The sequence below is a fragment of the Fukomys damarensis genome, unplaced genomic scaffold, assembly GCF_012274545.1.
Source record: "Fukomys damarensis isolate Sample0158 unplaced genomic scaffold, DMR_v1.0_HiC HiC_scaffold_35, whole genome shotgun sequence".
Lineage (NCBI taxonomy): Eukaryota > Metazoa > Chordata > Mammalia > Rodentia > Bathyergidae > Fukomys > Fukomys damarensis.
This window is the reverse complement of record NW_022900947.1, coordinates 15,902,853-15,930,588: the sequence shown is the minus strand read 5'-3', so window position 1 is coordinate 15,930,588 and position 27,736 is coordinate 15,902,853. Positions and strand designations below refer to the sequence as shown.

Here is a 27,736-nt window from a genome sequence, read left to right as displayed (position 1 = left end):
ACACCATAAACATTTGCGTGCACACACTGGTACACACACATAATGTCGCACATACAGAAGATGACACATTCGTGTTAAGGGATGTGATTGAAAGTTTTGCTAGTGCAGGGAAATTTTTTGGAAGAGGTAAAAAACTAGCTGATGCTCTACAAGATTTACAAATGTTGAGAAGGAAAACAAGCTGAATTAGAGATGCTTGGGGGGGAAATGAGAACACATATCAGTTTTTCTAAGGGAGGCTAGTGGAGTAAAATAACCACTCACATATGCCTCTGACCATAGGATTTCTGGTGAGTTGTTTAACTTTTCTGAACTTCTCTGTTTATTGTTTATAGTGAAAGATGGATCAGTAGTACCTAAAGTTATTTAAAGGCTTGAGTTATTTGTAGCTATCTATAAATGTGAAAGAATTTTGTATAACCTATCAATTTTTAAAAATAAAAATACTCCTTTTGGGAGTAATAAGAAATAAGGCTGATTGCCTATAAAGCTTTATGTTGGAAATGTATGAAAAGCAGTCAGAGGCTTGGGACTGATTCAGGATTAGGAACCCACTATTCAGCATGAGAATGAGAAAATGGATAAACTAATGTGTTAGATGAGCAGTCTGTGAATAGCGATCAGCATGAAATGTCGTATTTCCAGTGGAAGATCTGGTACACGGTGGTCCATTCTTGATTCCTTCTCCTTGGAGACTTTTAGAAGTGTTCTTTTATTTAATTCAGCTCACTTTGAGAAAGCAATTAGAAGTTTAAATAGAGCGGTTATTTCATGTGTATAATAAGAGAAGAGACTTGTAATTATTATAGGACAAATTACTCCCACTTCTTTGTCAGGAGACTTGCAGATGTTTTCTTTCCTAGTGTTCTTTAATTTTGGGGGGATCTATCTATGGCTTACTTTATGTTTCTAAGTAAAAGACTGATTGTGGCCAGGTGTGGTGGTGCATGCTTGTAATTCCAGCTGTTTGGGAGGCTGAGGCAGGAAGGTCAAAACGTTAAGGCTGATTTAGACAATTTGGAGAGACTCTCTCTCAAAGTAAAATAAAATAAAAAGCTGGAGATGTGGCTCAGTGGTAGAACACCCCTGGGATCAATCCTCAGAACTACAGAAAAAAAAATTGATTTGATATAGTTTACTCACGAGTTGAAACTAGTTAAATCAGTCATATTTTAACTCTTAGAACTGAGCTGCACACATTTCCTTTTCAGTTTTACTTTTGTTCTTGAGATATTTGTATTTTCCCCCTTTTTGTTAGTATGAGTTTGTCTTGCATAACAAATCCATTCATCCTGGGGGTTGGTACATATGTATACCACATCTTGATCCTTTTTCCTTCCCTTTCCCCTTCCCTCTATTCTGTATCCTAATTCCCCACATCCCATCCCAGTGTATTTTTAGTTTTAAGGACTGCTTTATATTTCCCGTAATTCTACTTTTTTTTTTTTTTTTTTTTTTTTTTTTTGGTTGTGGCGATTGAACTCAGGTCCTTGTGCTTGCCAGACAGGCAGCGGAATCACTGAGCTAAATCCCCAGCTAGAGTAGTTTGGGCACAGTTTAGGTCATATCTTACATTTTTACCAGTTGTCTGATAACAGTTGTGAAAATTTACAGGACAGAGAACACAGTGAACATGTTTGTCCAGGTAAGTCATTAAGATGTAGAAGTAACACTTTCAGGCTTCCTATTTTGAGATTTGATTGAGATGTTTTTATAGCCTATATAATAAGAGATTATTAAGGTTCTTTTAAATGGTTTTATCTGTGTGATATACAGAAATACACCAGGCTGAAGTGTTTTAAATACCACTAACCTCTATTTTCAGTGCTGGATATTGAACCCAGGGCCTACACACTTAGTTACATCCCCTGTCCTTTGTATTTTTTTAAATTTTGAAACAAGCTCTCAGTATTAGTTTACCAGGCTGGGCTTGAAGTTGTAATTCTCCTGCCACAGCCTCCTAAATATCTGCAACTATGGATGTGCACAGTCACACCTGGCTTAAATTGTTTCATATTTTTAAAGAGAAAATGGCACTTGAGATAGTTTCTTAACATTGAAGACTGCATTACTGTAAAATTACTCATCAGGATTTGAGTTCACGTAGGTCTAAAGCAGTGGTGGTGAACCAATGCCATCACTGGTCTCGAGCTGTAGATCTGGAAACTCTGCAGAAATGTCCTGTGTAGACTACTCTTGCACTTAGATTTCTGAGCTCTGTGTGCCAAACCATGTACTGGTCCTGAAGGCCAGTCACAGGTTGTTTTCAAGGATGGAAGAGCATTCTCTCATTCCAGCAAGTGGAAAAAGAAAATCTGATGATTAACGGGGCACCTAGAACTGTCCTGTAGGAGTCAGGTCCTGGAAGATACTCTGAAAATGAGTCTTGAATGGAGCTCTGTTCAGCTCTTTCCTCTGCCAGTTCTTCAGCAAACTCTCTGGGTCACCTTGGCAGTGGGGACCTGAGACTCACCAGGCTTCTTAGCAAGAGGGCTGGATGCTGAGGCCCTTGAGAGGCTGCACCAGACAGCGTGTTTTGTACATGCTTATCATCATTTTGAAGCAAGCCTTTGCTTTGGGGGTTCAGTTACACATTGAAAAACAACTTTCTGTAAGTACTCAGAGGCCTCCATGGACACGGGCTGGGCTTGGTGGTGTAAAATCGATGCTTCTCTGTCTTGACCCCTGCTCTTCCAGGTGGAGCTGTTCTCCTGAGCACTCCCAGGTAAATGGTCTTGCACTCCTAAAGGTGTCCAGGCTGTGCCTCTCTCTTGGGGGCAGCTAGCTGACCACAGAAACAACATTCGTCCTCTTCCTTTCTTAGAAAGTTAATTTAAAGCCTGTATTTTTTTCCCAAAGACTTCTGTCCATAGTATTTTCCTATCAAAAATCTTTGAGGTACATGCATAGCAACCTTCCATATAATTTTCTTTATGCAAAAAATTCTATGGATATAAAATGTTTGCATAAAGAATTCCCTTTAGACAAAAATGCAAAAATATACAGAAATTATGACTATTATTGAGAAATAAACAGTATGAAAATAAGAAATCTACTCTTCCTCTTTCATTTTGGTCACACTGAGATATCCACTGTCAGTGATCTGACATATGTATTTTCACACTTTTTTTTCTGTTGCCCTCACATATGTGTAGCCACATGTACAAGACTTTAAAAAATGCACTGTACTTGGCAGTTTTTTTTTGTTTTTTTTTTTTTTGGGTTTTTTTTTTTTTTTTTTTTTTTTTTTGGTTTTTTGAGACAGGGTCTCACTATGTAGCTGAGACTGACCTGGAACTCACTATGTAGCCCAGGCTGGCCTCAAACTCACAGCGATCCTCCTACCTCAGCCTCCTGAGTGCTGGGATTACAGGTGTGCACCACCATGCCTGGCTCTTGGCAGTATACTTTTTAAAAATGTACCAGTAAGAGAATATTTGTTGATTCAGTTCATGCTTTTTCATGGCTACAGAATATTTCTCCTTTGAAAATGTGCCTTGGCAAAAGCTCTGTGTATGCACACAGTATCTGTTTAGCAAGAAGCATGTGAAGTATAAACATTGAGACGGTTAAAAATACCAATGTAAAGGGGGAGCAGGAGCAGCTGGCTCATTGTCCTGCTACACCACCCAGGGAGCTTACTTTGAGACTAGAACAGTGGCTTTCCTGTTGTGGATCCTAATTTTAGTTCTTTTTTGTGTCATTTTCAGTTCCCTTTGGCTGTGTTTGTAAGCATCTCAATGTTGGAATATGTTTCTAGTGTTGTAAAATACGTGATGTTTTGTGGCCCCCAACCTCAAACCAATTACTTGATGTGCAGCTAAACAACAGGGTTTTTTCCCCCCTCTCAAACACTGAAGGAAAATTGGCTTGTGTTGAAATTTACTTCTGTGGTGTGGTTCCTTTTTCTGTGATTTCCAAGGGAAAATATCTAATAATAAATATACTAGGATCCGGTGGTTGCTGTAAAATGAAATTTTTCTATTTATATTTAAATCCGGCTTTTGTAGGACGGATTTTTTTGTTTCTGACTTACTATTCATAATAGTAAGAGGCCATCTAAATGAAAATGAGAATTAGCTGTATAAGGAATTAATGTGGTGCTCACGTTGGCAGCACATACACTTTAAACAAACGAGTTTAATGTGTACCCATTGCCCAGTTTCAATACTTTACAACTCAGAAGCCTTCTTTATTTGGTTATATGTCCCATTTTTCATGCTGCTCACATTATAAACAAGAACCGTATTCATATAGGTTCATGTAGAAGAGCATCATAAAAGTACATTTGTTCATTATAATGGAATAAATATTGTTTTCTTAAATTGTAATGATTCACACTCCCATCAATCAAGTATCTTTTTCAGAATCCACGTTTGGTTTCTACTCTGATAGGCTGGAAAGGAGAAAGGGGTTTCTTTTCGTTGCCATTTCAGTCTGCACATGTGTACTTTCACTTCTTTTAAAGTTCTCAGGCACTTCTCCTATAAGGATCAGAAGCATTTCATCCAGACTCTCTACCTGGAAAAAAATCCTTAAACATATATAAAAGCAAGTCTAGGCTGTTCTTACTGAACATCCTTGTGTACTGATAGGTGAAGACGGGTCGTTGTTTGAGAGCCGGGCTCTCTTTCCAGGAATCCTGGCTGCAGGTGTGACAGGAGCTACTCCCCTTCCACAGGTCTTTCCCTCCTTTCACCACACTGCAGGGTCCACCCAAAGACTGCTGCTCTCTCCCACACCTAGAAGGTCCACAGAGCCAGAAGGGAGCACTAATCTTTGAAAGCCCCCACATCTCTGCAGGCTTGTGCTGTGCCCTGTCCTACCTTGTTGCTTGAGAGCTCTAGTTCTAAATTCTAGCTATTCTCAGTAACACAAGATTCACAAGACAGATCCTGGGGGAGTCTGACCATGTTGCTATTTTCCCGAAGTCCCCAAAGGTGAGGTGCACGTCCTTAGCTTCCAGCCACCTTTCTCTGCTGTCTGCTCCAGCTGTCAGTGGGGTGCTCCCTCCACTCCAGCACCCCAGGTTTAGAGTCAGACTTCGTAGAATTACTTTTTTCTAGTTACATTGATGTTACAGACTACTCCAGTTGCAGCGTAGTGTAGAATATTAAAGCCATCTGATACAAGAGAAACTCACAGGCTAGGTAATTTGCCTAATACTAAGCTTACATTATAGTCAACATCTCCTTTGCGGTGCTGCACTCAACATTTTTCTGTGGTTTTTCGCTTATTTTCAGTGTGTTTCTGATGCTGATCAGGGAGACCAGTATTTTATTCTTATTTTTTAAGATTGTAATTCCCTTCCCCTCACCTTTTCAGATCATGGAGAGTGAACATATGAAGAGTTATTTTGGACAAATCCTTTTAGGATCACCTGATACTCCATAGAAAAATCCTTACATGGCATTAATTTTGGGGGTTTATTTCTTTTTTTGTGGTACCAGGGATCAAACTCAGCAACTTGCTGTAGGTGCAACACCACTGAGCTAAATCCTGGACCAATAGTTTTTAAAATGTTCACAACTGCTTTGTATAGGGTTAAGAATACCTTTTCTCCCCCAGTACTAGAGAAAATTTACTCAATGCTCATCCTTTATAAAACACTTGGATGAATTCTTTATAACATTACATAATGACGATTGGGCATTTAAATGTGGAAAAATATATAATAAAACTGTAAATAATTTTTAAAGCGAAGTGATTTCCTTTTCTTCCAGAAACCTTTCAGGGAATTTATTTTCTTCGTTGTCTCAAGGAACTTTTGATTATCTTGGCTCATTGCGGTCTTTGTAAGTAATTTTTTGTTTTACTAAACATATATTCATTTTTGAAAATTAAAAGCATTCATTATGTAAAATGAAAATTAAAAGCACTCATTAACAGATTCCATGAGGGATATCTTGTGAATTTGCAAAAGTGAAACTCTTACTTGAAAAACCTATATTCACTGAAAAATACATAGCAAGTCTGAATAACGCATTCCAGGCTAGGATGGCCATTTTCTTCTCAGAAAACTTTATCACTCTTATCTAGGTTCAGAATAAATAAATTGGTAATTGTTTCTCTTTGTATTTTCAAATCAGGAATTGTTTTTGTTGTTTCACTAATTAAATCTCTAAAGTATAAACTATTCTTCTGATGAAGTATTTGTGGTGAAGAATAGTTTATACTTTAAGGATTTAATTTTATCCTGTAATCTCTATCCATACTGAATTCACAACTTATTACTGGTGTTTTTAGGGATGTTTTTGAAAGCCTGCTTTATGAAGTTGGTATAAAATCTCATTCACACAGCTATATGTAACTTTGTAAGGATTGGTTAATTATTTTCCCCAGACAAAATTTGATAAGTCACTTTTGAAAGTGACTGTATTTCCAGATAAACCTTAATCTATCTCAAACTGTAAGTTATTCTAACTTCTGTTGCAATTACTGTTAAAGTTACTGTTTTCCATTTTCCTCTGTGTTGTGCGGTTGATAAGATTGAGTCTTTTTCCAAGGAAAAATTTCTTCTCTACCAGATGCCTTTGTTCAGAGTATGTAGCTCTCTTCCCTTCCTCTTTCCCCCCACTTTTTGTAGTGCTGAGGAGTCAAACTCAGGGCCTTCTCCAACTGTTCCCCAGCCCCTTTCCTTTTGCAGATGTGTCATTTCAGTATCGTTACCAGTTTCTCTGGGCAAGGGAACTGGAGTCAGCAGTCAGAGCTCTCATCTGGCTGCCCCCATCTTGTGGGGGAGTTGTGCTTCTAGGGTCCAATCAGGTCAGATTTTGTGTGGCCTCTGTTTTCAGAGCCACTGCATTTTTGTCCAGAGGGGTGCTTGTGAATGGGAACAGCTCCTTTTGACATCTTTATTGGGCTCATTTCTCAAGATTTTGATGTTGATTTATTGCAGTACTGGGGGGTTAAACCCTGGCCTTTGCACTTAGTTACATCCCAGCCCTTTTTATTTTTGTTAATTTTGAGACAGGCACTCGCTAAGTGGCTACCTTGCCTGGGCTGGGTTCAAACCTGAGATCCTTCTTAAGCGTCCCAGAGTGTTGCAGTCACAGGCGTGCATTGCTCAGCCTGTTGCTTTGTTTTCTGTTGTTGGGAATTGAACCCAGGACATTGCACATGCTGGGCAAGTGCTTGCCACTGAGTCACATCCTCATCCTTTCTCTGAAGTTGAAGAAATAAAGTTGCAAAAGATGATGTAACTTTTTAATTTCATGAGCAGCAGGAATATGGAAAGTTTTTATTCAGAAGATGGGAAATGTTGCCTGTGTTTTACCTGGCAGTGTTAGGAACTAACCAGAAGGTGGTGCTTGGGAATTAGAAATCAGGTTATTCTATAGGTATATTTTTAAAATTTGTTTTCTTTTTGCTTTTTCCTCCCCCTTTCCCCAAACTAGTGAGGCAATCCCTGTTCAGATGCACGGTCAGTGTTAGACATGTGCAGACTTAGGAGTGTTGTTTGCACTTTGTTGGTTCATTTTTATGGAATGTTTTGTACATTCTATTGCAGTTATATTTATGTTGTCTTCCTCCTATTATGTGATACCTTTCATATTGGCAGGAAGTAGCATCTTGTTTATTTTATTAGCTGGATTTATCACAATGTGCCCTATGAAGAGTGGATGCTTAGTGAAAGGAGTACTCAGCAAAGTGTTGCATATGCATTGTGTCCAGCCAACCTGTGTCTCCCCTCTCCAAGGTCATGACGAAGCTTTCTGTCTCTCCTAGAGACAGTTCTCTGTTTTCTTTTATATCAAATATGAAATATTTTTACTTGTATATTTTTGATGTGCTGAATCTTTATCCCTTAAATTTGTAAATATCTGTGGTGTCACCTGGTGCCTAGGAAGTTACGTCAGAAATAGTTTCCACCCTTGATAACCCTACAGTCTTGTCAGATGTCTAGAATGTAGCTGCACAAAATAGTCCCCGTATTGTTTTGTGTTACTCTCCACTGCCAACATCAACAGCAGAGAGTGTACACATTTAGACCACGTATGTTGGCAGTGATACTGAAAAATTGGAGGAGGCTTCAAGATTTAAAATTATTGCCATATGCTTTGTGATAAGTAGATATAGGTTTGATAGACAGAAAAAATGAGAATTTGGTATTCCACAACTTTGGAATTATGTAACTCGCTGCGTAGAAGAGGGATATCTGATGACTTTTTCTTTGGTTCAAAGTAGAGCTCTGGTATCAGTGGGAAAGAGGGTTGGGACCCAACACTCCAATGATGGTCCTTGGATAGAAGGCCAGTTGATGGTGTATGGAACAGACCTGGTAGAGGTGGGCAGTATTGTTGCAACAGAAAGGTAAACCAATGTAAAATAGCGGTGCTACTTAATTTGCGTCACTGTCTTCTCTAATTTCTGTGTTACAGAGAATTTCAGACTGAGTATCTTTTGTGTGACTGTAACATACTGTGGATGCATCGCTGGGTAAAGGAAAGGAATGTCACTGTACGGGACACCAGGTGTGTTTACCCTAAGTCACTTCAAGCTCAGCCAGTCACAGGTGTGAAGCAGGAGCTGTTGACATGCGGTAAGGAAGAAATAAAAATTGAGAAAATGTTTATCATATTTTGATTCCTCCTGTGTTTTTCTTCAAACACTGTAAAATTCTTTGGATGGACCTGAAATACAACTGTTACTCTTAGAGAATGGGGTATTAAGTTTATGATAAAAATTAAGCTGACTGGATTAAAAGACATTGTTTTGTTTTTTCACTTGGGCTTTAAATTAGCTTTTCTTAGATTCTCAACAGCTTTATGAAAAGTGATTTCAAAGAACAGCATAGATATTGAGATTTTCTATAAGTTGGAAGAAAATCAGGAATTTATTCCTAGTAGTAAAAATACACACCTTTGTTGATGGAAGTGTGAGTTGATGCAATGATGTAATCTTGTTTCTGTTACTTCATTTTTGTAGTCCTAAGGATCCAAGCTAGGACACCAAAGTGTGCTAGGCAAATGCTCTACCACTGAGCTACACCACCACAGCCTGTGATACAATTGTTTGGAAGTATATTTCAGCAGTATGTGTCAGTGTGATTAAAGACTAATGCAGTTAGATCCAATAACTCAGTGTCTTAAAGCTCTTTCTTTGAATAATATCACGTGTATATGTAAATGTTGAAAATTTATGTATAAGCATATCCTGAGTTCTTAAAAATAGGAATGGTCTAATTACTTTTGATATATCCATTGAATAAAAATAATCGGTAGCTCTTGGAAATAATTATTTTGAAGAATATCTGAAGGCATGAGAGAAATAGCATGTTTACCAGGTTAAAAACAAAACAACCTATAAACCAAATGTAAAATAACAAAGGGAGTTTCAGTCTAGTATTTGTGTTTGGAAATAACAATTTTTCTCCTTTTTTCTTTCATTATCATTATTATTTCACAAGTACAATATATTCATCGAATAAAAATTAAGGCCTGTGAGGGGAAACGAAAATTAAAAGAAACAAGCAAAGCTCATATGTTCATTCTTATCACTCATAAACAGGTAGTGTTGAGACCTTGATATTATCTTTTGTACCTTTTTCTTTAGTCTGACAAAAATATATTCTATGATATTTTGTAACCTTTTAAAAGGTTAAGTTGTGTAAACTTATCTCCTTATCACAAAGTACACGCATAAGGATGTACTGTATAGTTGTAGCCATAATTTAAGAACTTATTACTGCATACTTAGCTTACTAATAAATTCTCACTCCGTAAATAATGGAATGATTAATTTCTCTGTATATTTTTGCATGTTTGCTATTATTCAAGACACACTACTATTAAAAATAGAATTATTGTGTTACACAAATTAACTAAATAATTTAAAGTCTTATTGAGCTGGCTGTACATTTTTGCATATTTATATTTAAAATCTTTGCCTCTTATTTTTCTGACTGGAAGGAAATATATCATCTTTCACTAAGTGATTATAAAAGATGAGATTTTTAAAAGAAATTTTTTTGCTTTTTTTTAATGTTCTAAATTTTCTGCAATGAATATGCATTACCTTTACAACCAGAAACCTGTTTTAATCAGAGATACTGTAATTTGTTTTCAAAAATGTATTTTAAAATGATAAATGTCAGCAGCATTTATTACTGGTTCAATTTTCTAGATTTAAGTATTGTTACACAACTTGTTTTTTTTTAGTTTGATTCTGTGATCATTTGATAGTGTTAATTGTACCACCAAAAAGGAAGAACTCTAAATACTAGAACTGAATATGAGATGGTTTCATTTTAATTTTTCTTAATTTTGTTTTTGTCTACTACTGAAATATTAGTCGGTTTTCATTATTGTAACAAAATTCCTGAAGCTGGATAACTTTCTAACAAAAATAAGTACTTTTCACTCAGTTCTGGAGGCTGGAAGTTCAAGATCAGATTACTCTGGTGGTTTGCCTTCTGGTGAAAGCCTCATGGCTGATGACCTCAGGGTAGAAACACGGGTGGGAACTAGAGTCAAGCGAGACTGTAGCCAGGGTGCAGTTTGCGGGCCAGGCTCTGGTTGTTTGAATAGCCTGCTGTCGTGACTTCGTCCTCCAGGAGAACAGCTTACCTGGCTGAGGAAAGGGCCACCGGTGAATCCTTCGTCAGCCCCTAGGCCTCACCTCTTAGAGCTTTTGTCAACTTACACACTGCTGACTGGGGGTCAAGCTCTAATCTAAGCAAGCCCTTGAGGGTTGAACCAAACCACAGCCCCATGTAATTCAGTAACAGCTTCCTTAGTATTGACATTAGAATGCTGGTTTCCAAAGAGTATTTGCTGTTCTGTTTTTATAATTTTACATAGAATTTGTATAATTTTTAAATTACAGTGTGTGAGATGTATGCTCACTAAGTGTTTGTTTTACTGTCTCTAGATCCTCCATTGGAGCTGCCATCCTTCTACATGACTCCCTCTCACCGCCAGGTTGTGTTTGAAGGGGACAGCCTTCCCTTCCAGTGCATGGCTTCATACATTGACCAGGACATGCAGGTGTTATGGTACCAGGACGGGCGAATAGTTGAAACCGATGAATCCCAAGGTATCTTTGTTGAAAAGAACATGATTCACAACTGCTCGTTGATTGCAAGGTAAACTTTTGTAGACAAAGAATTGTTTCTGGATTTTATTTATTCTTTTGAAGTTGTATTTAGTTGAGATTTGAATTAATATTTTATCTTATTGCATTTAGAAATGCAGACATCTAGTATTATTCTTTCTTCTTACTCATCTCGTGCTTAATATGAAATGGAAATACATAAACAATTGAAGTGTTTGTTTAACACTTTCAGAAGAAAAATGTAAACTTTTAGTATGAAATTTAATTTCTTAACTATTTTCTGCTAAGTTCTTATTTTTACTTGTAAGAATTAACTGATTTTTGCTGTTTAGTTTTGTGGTTAATATTATGTTTTAGTTTAATTCTTTCTACCTGTGAGTGTAAAAGAATGTAACATCTGAGTGCTTAATCCTGATTGATGTGAGCGCCATAGTAGTTGATTTGAATGAACTTTATAAAATAAATATAAAATAGGCTTAAAAATGTATAAGTCACACACCAGTTATTTTAGTTTGGTAGATCTTTTCCTTAAACCTTTGAGTACCTTCCCTCTTTATGTCCCTCCTTCCCTTCTTTTTCATCAGCTGATCTACCTGTCTGCCTACCTAGATGTTGGCTTGAATTTCTGTTAAGTTTGAACTGTAGTTTTCAAACTACCAGTACAAAGTTGGTGTGAAAAAAATGCCAGAAACTAAGGCTGCTCTGAGTTGAGATTTAAGTCTGGGCCCTTCTTGAATAGAATTTTCTGTTTTATAACTTTTCATGAAATGTCCTATCTATTAGAGGCATATTTTTATATCCTCTACTTGTCATCCATCCATTCATTCATTCATTCTAATATAATAAATATTTTTTAATCTTTGCCTGGTAATTCCAACCTCTGGGTCCTCTTAGGGTCATTACTATTGTTTTGCTTTAGAATATGGCTTATATCACAAGGACTCAAGTTCAATCCCCAGTACTAAAAAAAACAAAACAAAAAAACAAACCAAGAATATGGCTTATACTTTCCGGCTTGTAAAAATACTATTTATTTATCTAGTAATAATGTTGGAATATATCCTGTGCAGTGCTGTAATATCCTTGATATTTCTTCCTGGCTAACAAAGTTAAAATATTTACTCTCTGACCTTGGAAGAAAAATATGTTGACTCCTAACTCTAGATTCGGTTTCATTCTTCTCAGGACCGCTTTTGTTTGATCAGGCAGTTAGCTTGATAAGTCTCAAACTCCAGTCGGTGGCAGCAGAAATCTCGGTGCCTGCCCTACCTGTGTGCCTAGTTCAGGGGTCAGTAACAGATGTGGGTGGATGTTGTGCATACAGGCCTCATTTCTAGCCAGGTTCCTTCCTGCCTCTGTCTGCTGATTTGTCAAGCCAGTAGGATTGTGATTTTGTTTGACTGGGATCTGCTCTTGGTCAAAAGCCAGAAAAAAAGTTTCCAGCTTACTCCTCAGTGCTAATCTCCTCTTCTTAGTATCAGTTTCTCTTTAGTGTTTCTTTGCTTTTGCCCACTCTTCTAAGTTTATAATTTCTAACTGCAGGAAGGGTGGCTTACTATGAACTACTCAGCCATTACCAGAAGCAGAATTCCCTTACTATGGTGTAATATTAATTGTTAGAAATGCTATATTCATTATTACACTATTTTTTACTGTGGTGATAATTTTATAGTCGTACTTAGGTCAAAACAATAAATTGTACACTATTATATGTATACATATATAATGCAAAATAAATCTTTAAAAGTAGAATAATCCATTTTCTAAATAATTTTTTAAATGAAAATAAGCTGTGTTGCTACAAACTAAGTAAATTTACTTTATAAATCAGTATTTGTAGGTCATGCTTAGTCTTAACTCCTTATAGAAGTACAGAAAAATTAATTGTAAGGATAGTAGTTTAGATTAACATTTTTGTTGGTATGAGCACTAGACTAAGGTAAAAATCTTTCATATAAAGACTGCAGTTCTTTACCCAAAGTTAGCCCCACAATGATATGAAAGTTGTAGCAGGAAATATGTTGTTACTGAATTGGTGTGAGATGCTTATTGATTCCTTACTGGTTTCCTCATGTCTTTTTAATCAGTAAGCATCAATGGTTGTAGTTTTCTTAGAAGATGAAACTGGAGCTGCTGCTTTCTCCCTAAGTGTCCTTGAATCTTCAGATCTGCTGCCTAGAGGATTCCTGGAAATTTTATTGCAGTGATTGCTTTTAGACGTTAAAAGTATTGTTTAAATTAGCCACAGAAGTTTGCAAAATTTATGAGGGCCTTAGTTCTGAAGGATCATGCTCACCTGCCCTGGGACAGCACACTGAGTCTGCACAGGTGCTTGTAGGGCATTTTAAGTACCTGGGGAGGTCATGCCGGCTTTGACACTGATTGGACACTGTGTGCCTTGCCATCCACGGTGTGCAGGTGGACCAGGCTGCATCGCTTTTACAGTGCCATCCTCGGGGGGTGGACTTTGGTAATTACTGAGGGGGAAAGTAACTCTCATGTGGAAGTTACTGTGGAAGAAGAGTGACTGTCACTGTCTGGTTGAATCTGATGTGGGATAATTTTTGGAGTTCCAAACAGACACTCACATCCTATGAAGAAATCATAGTGATATAAGAAATAAGATTTATTATTTTAAAATAAAATTTTATTTCAAGTTTATGTGTTATTTTTCCACGTGCTTGCTAAGTTATTGAAACAAATACACAAATTTGAAGTTTTTTAGTAATTAGCAACACTGTTGTGGGGGATTAGCTGACCCATAAAAAGGTTTTACCTATTAAAGTCTCAGAGCTAAGAAAACTTGGGAAGCTCTGGGTTAGTGAATGACGTTCATTGGCAGAATTTCTTTACACGTCTTCCTAATTCATTATAGCCAAGTGACTTTCCTGTTTCTTTCATTCCAAAGCCACAGTAGAATGTTTGTAAACTTTCTGGTTATTTAAATTAGTATCAAATTCTTTTTGTCACTTGGTCTTGAAAATATTCATGATAGTTATTGAGTTATTTTTCTAATTTAATAAACATTTTCTTTAATGACTCAATATAACAGAGCCTCAGAGTCCTTATTAGAACATTTGGTGCAGTCATCAATGATTTAGGAGACCAAATGTGTATTAACTTCAAGACATAAATTTATAAGTTAATTAAAACGTATGTTCTTGATTTCTAATTATTTCTTATCATTTGTGTCTGTAGAACAGTAAAGTTCAATGGGTCCTTTGGGGGAATAAAGGTTAATTGAAGGTTCTAAAACTTGCTTTATACTTAGTAGGTTTTAGATTAGAAAATTATGATTTAATCTCAAAAATGAGATTTACTGAGAGCCATTTAGAAGTACAGCTGTTTTATAAATGGAAATATACCTTTATAAGGGAACTTCTTTTATGAACTAATAGTTGGCTGTTATTAAATCTTTTAGAGATTTTACAGGTTGTTTCCCTTTCTCAGAAACTATTTTACCTGAAATGTTTTCTCAGTTATGTAATTCACAATGCTGCCATCCTTCCTTCGCGCTTGAGTATTTTGGTCAGAATCTTTGAAAGGTAGAGAGAGGTAACTTAGAAACTTCTCCAAGCTTTGTTGCAACAGCTGCTGAGATACTTCAGATTTGGGCTGGCCGTTCGGGTCCCTCCACGCCCTGCTTTTCTCTTGCTGGAAGGAGAAGCCTCGCATACTGTACGCCATTGAACTTCATCAGTATTCCTCTCATTACTCTTACCGTATTTTAAGGATCCCTCCCCTTGCTTGTTTGGACAGAAGGACTTAAAAGGGAGAGGTCACAGTTTTTTAATCCTTTTGTCTAGCAAGCACGTGGCTCACAATGAGCATTCAGATCTATTTGCTTAAATGAATGATTGAAACCCATAATCTCCCCTTTTGCCTAATCACGTTTTTTCTTTTTCAAAATCTTCTTTCCATGCAGTGCCCTAACGATTTCTAATATTCAGGCTGGATCTACTGGAAACTGGGGCTGTCATGTCCAGACTAAGCGTGGGAACAACACAAGAACTGTCGATATTGTAGTACTAGAAAGCTCTGCGCAGTACTGTCCCCCAGAGAGAGTGGTGAACAATAAAGGTGATTTCAGGTCAGTGATGTGGAAAGTACTAGAAAAGTCTGATTTGTCCAAACCCTTTTTATTCTCAGAGGCATTTAATTAGATACCCATCCTCAGTAACAAAATTTGAGAAAAGTGAACACATATCTTTATATGTTTGTCTAAAGACTATCCTTTAGAATGGTAGTATTGGAATCTTTGATGGAGATTGTTTTTTGTTTTTTTTTAATGCCTGAACTTTATTTCAGACCTCTTGGTTTAAGAATCTCTGGAAAGTAAAATCATTTTTAACAAATGGTTTTGTTATATAATTTAAAAACTACTACTTTAGGGAAACATTTCAGTGAAAATAGTATAAAATTCAGACAGGGTAATGGTACTCTCTTGTTTCTCAAAGATTCTTCTATGAACGAACTCTAAATTTTTCTGTTGCTGAGTCGCTTAACTATTGGCAGTTGTGACATCATAATTACGAGATACGCTTACTTAATTTTCTTCTATTCCATTTTTCTGTCAATTAAATGACAAGAACTTTGGGAAACAAAAGCCATTGTGTAACTTGAAACGAGAAAAATCATTAGAATTGCGGGGGGATTTTTTGGAATTATGTTAAGGTAAACAAGTAAATTTTATTTTTTAGTGGAAAGTTTAGAACTTGTGAGAAGTAACAACTTTTAAACTTTTTTTTTTTTTCTTTTTTCTTTTTGGTTCCAGGGATCAAACTCAGGCCCTTGTTGCTTGCAAAGTAGGAGCCAGAACCACTGAGCTAAATCCCCAGCCCTAACAACTTTTACTTTAGAGTGCTTTACTCGCTGTTTCTTAACACAGCTTTAGGTGTATTATTACCTTGATATTCTTTATATTCAGAGATTTTTAGTAATGAGTTTATAGTTGATATAAACAAAGGGGACCATAATACTCTTTGAGGCTGTGTAAAGATTATTTAATGCTGAGTTTGCATTGTCTCTGTTGGATTCTGTTGCCACTTTTGCACAATAATCCCAGTGTTTTAAGAGTAAGAAAGCCCTTTGGTATTAATCTTTCCAATCCAAGGAGAAGAAGCAACAATAACATCATTAATTCACCTATATCTTTATTGCTTTTCTGTTGTTCTTTTTCTTTAAATTAAAAAAATATTATTTTTGACATGTGCATGTAGAAACCAGCATTTATTATTGCCAAGGGATATCTTTTACGAGCATTGAATGTTGAGCTACATTTATATTGCTTACTTTAAATATGGATAACATTGGTTAACTTTGTTATAGTCAGCATCTTCTGTTAAATAATCATGTTTTTTGTTTATGGTAGATTTTCTGATTTAGTCATAGTTTTGAGTGTTCTGTTTTTAAAGATAGAACAAAAACCTAAATGTTTAACTGATTAATGAATTATTTATCTTTTGGCACTCCTTAAAATATTATACAATTAAACTTCCACTGCATTATTAATAAGATTTAATTGTGTTGCTTGATCTATTTATATGGTTTTGATAATGAATTCTATTTTGATGTGGCTGATACTATAATTTAGTGGTTCCCATGGTGTGAATCAGCCATAACTTGTATTGAAATATACTTAATTTCATTTCCATTTTTGGAGAAATAGAGCTCAAATAACAAACGTTTTTCTCAGCTCCAAAGAGTCTTAACCTATGTCAGTGGGATTACATACTCTCTGGTCTAGTGAGCTTCTTCCCGATACATTTTGTTCTATGTTGTGTTGGAGTTTTTTAAGACCATGTGCACATCCAGAAATGTGCCAGAAGAATGTAGAGGACTCAGCATACAGTTGTACTCTGAGCTAAAATAAATGTCAGTGTGGCATAATATGTAGCTGTAGCATATGGGGAAAAGACACAGGCACAGGTAGGCTCTAGAAGAACAGGCATATTTGTGCCAGATGGGCACAGATAGTTTATTCTGCTAGCAGCCATGTAAAGTCATCAGTGTTTGTACAGTGTTTCTGCCAAGGCAAGCCCACTGGAGACTCTGCACCAAAAGCTTTTGCTGGGAGCTGGTCACGTAGCCCCCTCCACTTCGCATAGACCAAAAGTCTAGTTTTTCAGGAGGAAAGTAGATCATCAGCATAAGCTGTATTGCATGGCCTAACAGTTTAAGCAGAGTGAGCTACCTTTACCAGTTTACTGCCTTTGGGAATACCAGAATGCTCTTCAAGTTGTTAACCACTGACAAACTAGGTTTGAAAGTAGCATCTCTTACAGATGGATGGCAGTCTGAGGCCTGCTGTGGTACCTTTTTTCTATACATATACCAATCCTGCTTCTACAGAAGGCCATCTGTTCATATCAGGGAAAAGTCATCCCTTGGATGCCTGATGGTTTTATAAGCCAACAGTATACCAACAGTTATGAGGCCAAAACACAAGAAAACCATCTGTTGCACCAAAATTGTTTTCATAAATGGGTTTTATCAGTACATGTTTGTGGTACACAATAAATGCATTCATCCTGGGGAAGGGTGCATATGCACATCCATCGTAATACTTTTTACTTCCACTTTCCCTCCCCATCATCTCCAGATCCCCTTCCCATCTCCACAGGTCTCTCTTGTTTCTTAGCTACCTTTTAGTTTTCTCTTTAAATTATTAATATTCTAAGTTTCTTATATAATAAACAATGCAATATTTAACTTTCTGTGACTTATTTTTCTTAGCATCACACTCTCAAGATGCATCCATTTTTTCTACAAATGACTGTTTTATTCTATATTTTACTGGGTACAGTGCAATTTCCCTGTCTTTGTGGTGATAATTTAGAAAGCTTTAGAATTTTGTTTTAGAAAACTATCATGGTACAGTATTGAAATATACTCAGCTGGTAGACTAACACAGTTTAGTCCACGTTAACTTTAAAAAAAAAAATTAGTCTTTATTCTTCAGTGAGCTTTGGGTTGTTTTTTTTCTTGATTTTTTTTTTTCTCTGTGGTTGTATGCAACATATCCTAAATCCTTGGTTTTTCCTCCATTGTTGCCATATTTGATTTCACTCCATCATTCTAGGTTTTCTTATACCATTTGGTCCTCACCTGTGCAGGTGGCCCAGAACCTTGGCAGGCATCACTGCTTATCTTCAGTGCACCCGGAACACCCATGGCAGCGGGATCTATCCTGGGAGCCCACAGGATGAAAGAAAGGCTTGGCGCAGATGTGACAGAGGTGGCTTTTGGGCAGATGATGATTATTCTCGCTGCCAATATGCAAACGATGTCACTAGAGTTCTTTATATGTTTAATCAGGTAATTAGAAAATCTTCAAATTTGTTTTAAGTTGTGAACAAATGTATTCATTTGTGCGATGTTCCTCTTCCTTTCCAGTTACAGCCTGACTCTATGCTTTTTTTTTTGGATATATTTGCCACCTGCATCTACCACACAGAATCCCAGCCACTCTTCCAGTCCATGTGGCGAGCCACACCTTGAGATCCTTTTATATTCCATTTATCAGAAGTGAGCCCTTTCGGGACTTGCATGACTTAGGTGCCTCTTACTACCTGTGCATCTAGTCATCTTTTTAAAACTTTACCAAACAGCGAGCACCTGGGAGGTAGCATCTGCGTTATTCTGTTACTCATACTTCGGTGTTAGTTTTCTTTGCTCCTTCATACTAGTTTATCCTTTTTGCAGTGGTGGAGGCTAAGTTGGTGTTTGAGCCAGCAAATAAGCAAATAGAAAGCATCACTGGCAGTGCATGGTAATAAAGATAAATACTAAATAAGTGGTTCACACTCCTGTGAGTCGGAGCTCTGGGAAGATATTGTTCACTCCCAGCTGGAGTCTTTGAGAAAGGCTTTCCTGAGCAGTTGGGAGGAGGTATGTCTAGAAGTTGGATAAGCAGAGGAGGAGACTATACAGCATACTTACTAGATATGAGCTTTTTGTATCATTATATTTCTTTATAGGTTTTGAAAAATTGTCCCTCGGGATAGTTTCTATTAAAATTTGAAAAAGCATTTTAAGATTATGATGAGTAAATAATAGTTTCAGTTCATCGCCATGTCTTGAAATGCAGTGTTAAAATATCAAAAATGTTTTAGCCATTTTTCAAACCGCTTCCTTGTCCTTTTCTCATATAGATGCCCCTCAATCTTACAAACGCTGTGGCAACAGCTCGGCAGTTACTGGCTTACACCGTGGAAGCAGCCAACTTCTCTGACAAAATGGATGTTATATTTGTGGCTGAAATGATAGAAAAGTTTGGAAGATTTACCAAAGAGGAAAAATCAAAAGAGGTATTTTCTTAACCTCACATCTGTAGTATACAGTGCTAACAAATGTTAGTAGTATAGAGTCCAATCATTTTTAAAGCTTTGCCGTATTTGAACTACATACGCTTTTCAACTTCTAAAATTATTAGGGAGAAAGTTATGCTCCAGTTGTTATACTGACCTATTGGGAATAAAGGTGATTTATTAGTTCTTGAACACTACAAGGTTCTGTAACACGGTAGAGAGAAGTATAGTAAGAAAACAGCCTTCTATTTCCACATTGTGGGTTACCAACGCTACTTATTTTGGTCCCTGGAATTTCCCTCATCTACACAGACATGTGTTCATCCTTCTTAAAATGGCTCTGTCACTCACATATTGTAAACAGCCTAATTACTTTTGTAATATCCTAGGGAAATGAGAGGCTATTTAGGAACTCTTTTGAACTTCCAAATGATCGGAAAATGCAAATTATAAAAATTTAATGAAATTGTTTGAGGAGATTGGTATGTTTATCATGATTTGAGCAGTACACAATATATGCATGTAATGAAACATCATGATACCCCATAAATATGTATAATTTATATGTATCGGCAAACATGAGGCTGTGATGTGCTTATCAACATAGCATCCTTTAGGGGGAAAACTGAGAAGCACAAATTTCAGAACGAATGCACAACACATAAAAGATTTTAAAGACAGAATGAGATAATCACACTGAAATGAATTTTATAGTTAGGAGGAACCTAGCTCAAAGTCATAAACTAAAGCCCAGTAAAAATTAAGTGACTCATCTGTGAGTATACAGTTCAGTTAAAGGAGGGCTAAAAAACAAATACTTGTAGCCTTCCCTGACTGTCTAGAAGTGTTTTCTATAGTATCACATTCATTTTTAGCACATCATTGACCCCTCTTCCATAGCTTTGAGAGGCTGGCTTAACAAAGTGTATGCATTTCTTTATGAAGGGTCATGTCAGATCATTTGATACTGCCGAAAAATAAATAAGATTCCTACCTTGTATCCCTCAGTCACTTAACCAGGTATTTTAAAAATGTTTGGGTAGAGTATCTATTGCTGTCTTGTACTTTGCTAATAAGTTTGGGAACCACAACCCTAGTATATGAGGCACCTTGGGATGTAGTCATCAGAGGGAGTAAAGTAAATAATGTGCATAAGGTAGGACCCAGGCAGAGAGCTTTTCTGCTGGATGGTGAGAGAAGATTGCAGCTTTGCTATTGAGCTTTAAGGACCAGAAGACCACAATTTTCTAATGAACTCACCCACTACCCGATTGCACTCTGGACCACAGCCACCTCTCTGTGGTCAGTTCCTTCAGCACTGGGAGAAGCAGTTTGGGTTCTGACTTGGTGCTGTGGCTTCTCATCATTGCTTATAATCACAGGCTAGCTGCTCACGTGATTAGTGGTTTGTTGGAGTTGAGTATCTTGACTTACTAGAATAATTGCAGCGAGATTGGGGATGTTAGCATGAGAAGATTCTGCCAAATTGCAATACATGTTTCTTCCCTTGCTGCACATGTTTGATGTGAGGGCCTCTTGCTTATCTCTCAACTGGAAAGAGCACTGTGATACCAAAGGTTCGAGGTTATCTCTTCCATAGTACATGGAATAAACCATCTTTTGATATATTCTTAGGTGGAAGCATCCTTTGGAACTGGAAATAAATACAGTTTCATGAGTTATTAATTAACCATGTACTCTTTGTAATTTTTAAATGAGGATAATACTGGCCCCATTTAACTTAGAGTTTGTATGTACAAGTGAGGAAATTCAAATGCAGAATTGTTGTAGCACTTGGATCAAGTTTTACAGGGTTATGAAATTAACTTTGTGAGCTCAGAATCTAAGAAAGTTTGTGATTGCTGGCGTGGTGATGCATGCCTGTAATCCTAGCACACAGGAGGCTGGGGCAGAAAGTTGCTATGAGTTCCAATTCAGCCTGGGCTACATAATGAGTTCAAGGCCAGCCTGAACTACATAGTGAGACTGTCTCCAAAAAAAGGGGGAAAAATCAAATTTTTAAAAAAGTTGCAAGTGCTTTAGTTACTTACTAAAAATTTAATTTGAAGAAGATTGCTGTCACTTTGGTTAGCATAGTCATAAAATTAATTGTTACATTTGGAAACAAGTGCCAACAACATGCTAACTTAAAATAAAAGAGAGGAAAATACCTAATCATGGAGACATAAATGTAAGATTAACTGTGATGTGCTGACTGATATCCTGTACAATTCTTTGGAAACTCAAACAGCGGGCTGTAGCTTTCACTGTTTATTGGGATGTTGAAAATAAATTATTTGGTTTAAGAGCTTCATTTTAAATTAATTAATATGGCATAAAGTTATGTTAAGATATCCTAAAATTCATATAGTTTAGGTGGACAAATCATTTATTAGATTGATTTTTGTATATCCAAAATTAATTCTGCCACAGATAATTTCATAACTTATTGTGAGACACTTGCTTTTTAAACTGATTGAGTTTAGTCAGTATCCTTGAATGTTTACTAAAAGCCATCAAAGCAATATATTCGGTGGTCTTTAAAAATGCTAAGGGTTGTCTGTCATTACATATTCATTGTAGTGATTTTTCTTATGAAACCAATGTATGTCCACTTCAGAAGGTGAGAAAGTCCCTGAAACATAGATTTGGTTATGCTTTGTAATGATTTTATTATGCTGTCCTTTTAAATATGAGTGAGGGCTGGGGATAGCTCAGTTGTGCTACCGCCTGCCTTATAAGAGCAAGGTCCTGAGTTCGATCCCCATACCATTAAATGAATGAATGAAGGAGAGATACATGTGTACCCTAGGCTAGTTTACTACTAAATTCATTTAGTACATTTTTATGTACAGATTTTTAAAAATTTATAGTTCTTTACTCATTTTAAAGTAATCACTTCTATTTTGACAAATCCCATTTTATTTTCAGCATTAATTTTTTTCCTTGAACTTACCTGCCAGACTTTTCTGTATTACTGAGCTTTTGCAAGACCCATTGCCTGGTTTAAGGACCTTCCTAAGACTTACTCCTCAAATTGAGCTCAGTTGGAATCACTTGGAGGGTTTGTTAAACAGATTATTGCCCTGGGCCCCCCTCAGCCCCACCCCAGTTTCTGATTCAGCAGTTCTAAGCTGGCTCAGAGAACTTGTGTTTCTAGTCACGTCAAGGTGATGCTGAAGCATGCATGCGTCTTTGTCATAGGAAGGAGAACCACTGTAGTGTCTTCCTGTCTACCCTAATGTTAATTATTTTGAAGTTCTTTTTTTGGGTTTAACTTTTTGAGAACCTTTTTACTAGAACCAAAAATGTCCGCGAATGTTACTTATATCTCTTACTTAGCTTGAACAATTTTTAGTGTTTACCAGTCTTATTTGACCTGTCAGGTATATTTACTTCTTTCTCACCCTCCCTTCTTTTTTTAATGCTGGAGCATTTCAAAGCAAATTTAGAAGTATTTCAACCACAGCTTTTCTAAAATAAAGGGAACTTTTAAAATCGCTGTTACATCATGAGAATTAGGTGTAGGTTCTTAGTGTCATCAAATATATTGACCATATTCTATTTTCTTTAATTACAGTTTCTTGAAGCCAACGACCTTGTTTCTAATTACCTTATTAAATTTATTCATATCATTTTGCAGTATGTAAGCTGCAATTTTCTAGACAGCTCATCGGCAAATAGTAATTAGTTTATCTGTTTGAACAAAAAACACACCCCTTTTTTTCTGGTTATACATTGCTGAGGACTTCTAAAATAGTGTAGTAAATCTTGGTAGTGGGAGGCATTAATGAGAGCAGTCTAACATATCACTAAATGTGATTCATTTGCTCCTGCCCAATGGCCAGGAGCCATACCAAGGTAGGAACTCATTTTGAGATAAATCCTTAGCTTGATGTTTTGCAGATAGCAGCAATAGTCTGGGGTCTGGCCTGTGTGAAGGTTGATTTGTGCTTACAAGTAGCCAGTGAAAACATGTTTTGTCCTCCTACCATGAGCCAGGTGCAGGCAGGAGCATTTCCTAGCTGTCCCTGTCTGCGAGGCTGGGTTATCTTTGCTGGCCCAGGGATGCACGGGTCATCCCTTCTGATGTTCTCCCGTGGCATGAACTCACCCTGTCTGGAAGTCTGGCCTTACTCGCTGTCACCAGAATTCACCCTCCTTCATCCCTGCTGCCATATTGCTCTTGGCCCCGAGGAATCTTGCTTTTCTTGCTGCCCAGCTACAGAGTTGACTGGTTCCCGTTAGTATTTTCCTTTGTTTTAGAGTTGTCTAGAGTTCTCAGTCCTCTATATTTCCAGAAAGGGAAGCACACATGTGTTTTATAATCAGGAAAAAAAAGTCGAAACCAGGATTGCTTTCCTTGAGAGGCTTGGAGGAGCTCTTGGAATTAAACATTTCTCTTTGTTGTACAAGTGTGTCCTAGCGTGTTGCCCATTAATTATGCCTCTGTTCAGTAGTCTTCTTCCCAGGTTCATGGAACTTTTTAAAAAATTATTAATAAAAGCAACTTTGCCTTGAGGGAATGTTCTCCTTTGTGTTTATCTCCTTTGTGTTGATAATTATAAAATTATCTTTGTTGCCTTAACTAGAAATACATCAAGAATCAGTTTTTTCCCAGGTGTAGCTTCTCTGCTATTGGCACATACTTGTTACTCATCTGTGTCTCATTTTTCCTTATAAGTCTGTTTTTCTGTTCTGTATTATTTACATTCTGTTAGTGTAAAACCTGTTGTTTTTTTGTTAGACTACAAGTCCTTTCTTTAAGTAAATTGAGAATACATGGAATATTTATTCCATGCAACAGCGTCATCAACCTCTTCCCTCCTTTCCTTCCTGTCTCCCCTTCATTACTCTTTACTCCTTCACTGTGGTGAGGTTAGAGCTTTAGTCTCTGCCATATGTGCATGTGATGATCACGGCAAGATCTCCTGTTGGATATCGAGTCTTAACTCAGCTAGCTGCTGAGAAGTCTTTCTTCACTAGGACCCCTAAGTACTATACTGATTTGAGCTAAGACTGACCTAAATACGCCTTTTAAAATGTGACTTCCAAAACTGAGCAGTCCCTTCATTAAAAGTATCACAGTCGTAACATACCTTAAGGCCATTAAGGTCTTAATATTGTACTCAATTTGTAACTCAGAGGAGAATCTTGACTACTTCAGCCCAGATTTAATGTCAGTGGTGCTGCTGCTGCTGTCATAGTGGTGTTGGGATGTTGTCACTTCTGCTTCTCGTCTCCACAGTATCTGCCCCCACACAGTTGCCCGCTGGCTGCCCCAGCTGTACACGATGCCCGATTCTTGCTTTTCTGGTTATCAGAATCGACAGAAGTACCCCTTGATTTGCTTAAATGGTAAGAGCCTGAACCACTGGCCTTCTTTAAAAGCTGTATGTGTCGGTTATACATCTGCTAGGGTGTGAAAGGATATTTGTCTTCTGGGTTTTGTTTCTTCTAATTTTAACATGAGATGAGACGTTCTGAACACTTCTCATAGACCACCAACTCTCATTATTTTTCAAATGAGAAAACTTGATCTCAGAGTGGCCACTGGATTTACTCAGACAGCTAGCTTTTGACAGACTTAAAATCTAAACCCAGGAGTATTTAACTCCCAGTGACATAAATATTCTGTCTTCAGTATTGAACACTGTATGCCTGCTACCTTAAAATTAAATATCAAGTTTATATTTTGTCTATTTGATATAGCATATCCTAAGTTTATTATTGGACTTACTGATGATTTTCGCCTAATTTTGGTCCAAATCCCAAACCATATTTTACACAAAACAAAACAACATGGAATTGCCTATCTCTTAAAACCTATGGCAGGGCTGGGGATTTAGCTCAGTGGTTCCGCCGCCTGCCTCAAAAGCACAAGGTCCTGAGTTCAATCTCTGGTACCAAAAAACGTATGGCATTGAATACTTCCAATGTTGTCCATGTGGGTTTTCGTCTTACTGCTTCATCTTTGATGAAGTGCATTCACAGATGTCTTTAGTTGGTCCTTATGGGGTGGGGTGACAGGAGGAGCACAGGTGCCTGACTCCTTCTGACCCTTTTGTGGCTGCCACGGCTTTCAGGGAAGGAAGCCAAGGAGAAATGCAATGCTTTAAATGCTGTTTGCAGCTTTTCAACTATCTTTGTGTGTCACATTTCAGGAATAAATTTTTAATCCAGTACCTTTTCATGCGTTGTTATTCCTCTTGTGTCCTTTTTGTGACCAAGCTACAGAAGCATATACCATTTTATGATTATCTACTCTAGGGGATAGTTTGGCAACAAATCCTTCTCCTCAGTCCATAGCTATTTTGTGTCAAATTGTAAGAAAAATGGCTTGCTCTCATCTAAAGCCAGCTCTCTTGTTCGATCCCCCTTCCCAGGGGAGATGCTTTACGATGAGTAGTGCCAGTTGCATCCCTGCGCTGGCCTTGTTGACTGGGGCACAGCTGTTGTTCCTTGGTCCTGTCTTCATCATAATTCTTCAGGATAGGTGAACTTCATCTACCAGGTCCCATCATGTCCTCATAAAGATAATCTGTTTAAATCTGCAAAAAGCATTGTCATCTCACAAATCTAGAAATATTTCATATTTTAGTAGTAGAGCCTTAAAAATCAGCATTTTTATGTACTTTATCTCTTATTTTTTTTCACCAACAGGAATTTAATTTCTGATAGTCAGAGTACATTTGATTGCTTTATCCCTTTTTCCTGTTTCATTTTATGTAAATATCTGAAATAACAAATTAGAATAACAGACAGAAATATAGGTATTCCAGCAACTCTGAATTCCCATTTAAAGTTGTGGTTTATTAGTCTCATGTTTTTATAAATGGCTGCCTGATTAATTCAGCAGCTGACCAATCAGAGTCAATACCTATTTTCATAGCTCCAGAAATAAAGTCTTCTGGTCGAATGGCATTTACCATCATGCCTGTTCTTAGTTAAAGAAAATGTACTAGGATGCTGATATTCCCAGAGATCATATAAAACCAACTGAGTGAAATTCTACAAACCTTAATAATGTTAGGCTGTGTGTGTGTGTGTGTGTGTGTGTGTGTGTGTGTTTTGAGATAAGGCCTTACTATGTTGTCCAGGTGGGCCTCAATTTCTGGCCTCAAATGATCCTCTTGCCTCAGCCTCCAAAGTGCTGGGACCAGAGGCATGTCCCTCTTGTGGAATCCCTTCCTTCTGTGGCAGTTCGTTTTGTTATTAGTATCTTAAATTTAGGAGAAATACATCTCCATAATGTATGGGTTCATTAAAGCAGGGTGTTTGGGTTAAATTTCATTATTCATCATCATATATTATTCTGCTTGCTTTCTTCATAGCAGTTATCACAATCTGAATCATTTTTTAGAAGTGGAATTGCTTATTTGTTTGGTTATTTTCTCTACTAGATTGTAAGCTGGAAGGTAGAGTGTGTATATTTCCTTTACTACTGTACCCGTGCTGCTCAGGGCAGTGTCTGTCTCACATTGACGCTTAATAAATATTAGTCAGTGCACATTATAAATGAGCAATAATAATGAAGTAAATGGACACTGATGGCCATTGGCTTCTATACCAAGGCCTGTATAGAAGCGCGTAAGGGTGTAGATACAAGTTTATTGTGATATCCCTGGCCTTAGATGTTTACCTTGGAAATAAAATAGGGAAATGATTGTGACACACTATGGCAAGGGCAGTATAAGATCAGGATCCAATTTCTTTAAAAATTAAGTCAAGCTTGGGGCTGGGGCTTAAAGGAGGCAAGCTGGTGTTCTTATTTGTATATGAACACACACTTTAGAAATCACTTCCTCTAGAGTCACACATAGCATTGATTTTGGAATTTGAATGGTTAAAAAAAATAGGAACAAGAAAATAACAAAGTGAGCCAGCATTTTTTAGGTGCTTGCTATGTACCAGGCATGGTTTCAGAACCCTTGTATTTATTATTGGAATTTAGTCTGCACAGCATTCAGGACAGGACTACTGTTACCCTCTACAGACAGATACGGAGGCTGGAGATGTGGAGAAGTGTAGTTCTGATCATTCAAACAGCAGGTCTTTACCTTGGGCTTGCAGTGGCTCCTTCAGCTGTGCTTCTAGGATTGGGGTCTGGTGGATTTGCATAGGCTGCTCTTTGTAAGTGGACAATGGTAGGTGGACTGAACTTGTTCCAAAACCACCTCACCCTTCATAATTATACACACTGCGAAGAGTATTAGATGTGGAACAGGGTTGGAAATGATAGCTGGGATCTTTGGGTTGATCAAAAGACATCTGTTAAAACAGCCATGGCTTTCTGGCTTGGCACTGGGGCTTAACGCCTTTGAAGCTTCCTTCTTTTTTTTTTTTTTTTTTTTTTTTTTTTTTTTTTTTTT

General features: G+C 37.2%; 1 protein-coding gene across 1 annotated transcript in view; it reads left to right on the top strand.

Annotated features, from left to right (window-relative positions):
* Positions 1–27,736, top strand: part of Adgra3 (adhesion G protein-coupled receptor A3) — a 104,131-nt gene that overhangs the window by 42,228 nt on the left and 34,167 nt on the right. Inside the window, exons 11-16 of the mRNA XM_019205442.2 lie at positions 5,724–5,795; positions 8,382–8,542; positions 10,873–11,086; positions 14,981–15,145; positions 18,171–18,372; positions 19,209–19,364. Of these exons, the coding sequence (XP_019060987.1) occupies positions 5,724–5,795; positions 8,382–8,542; positions 10,873–11,086; positions 14,981–15,145; positions 18,171–18,372; positions 19,209–19,364 (970 nt within the window). The remainder of the gene's footprint in view (positions 1–5,723; positions 5,796–8,381; positions 8,543–10,872; positions 11,087–14,980; positions 15,146–18,170; positions 18,373–19,208; positions 19,365–27,736) is intronic.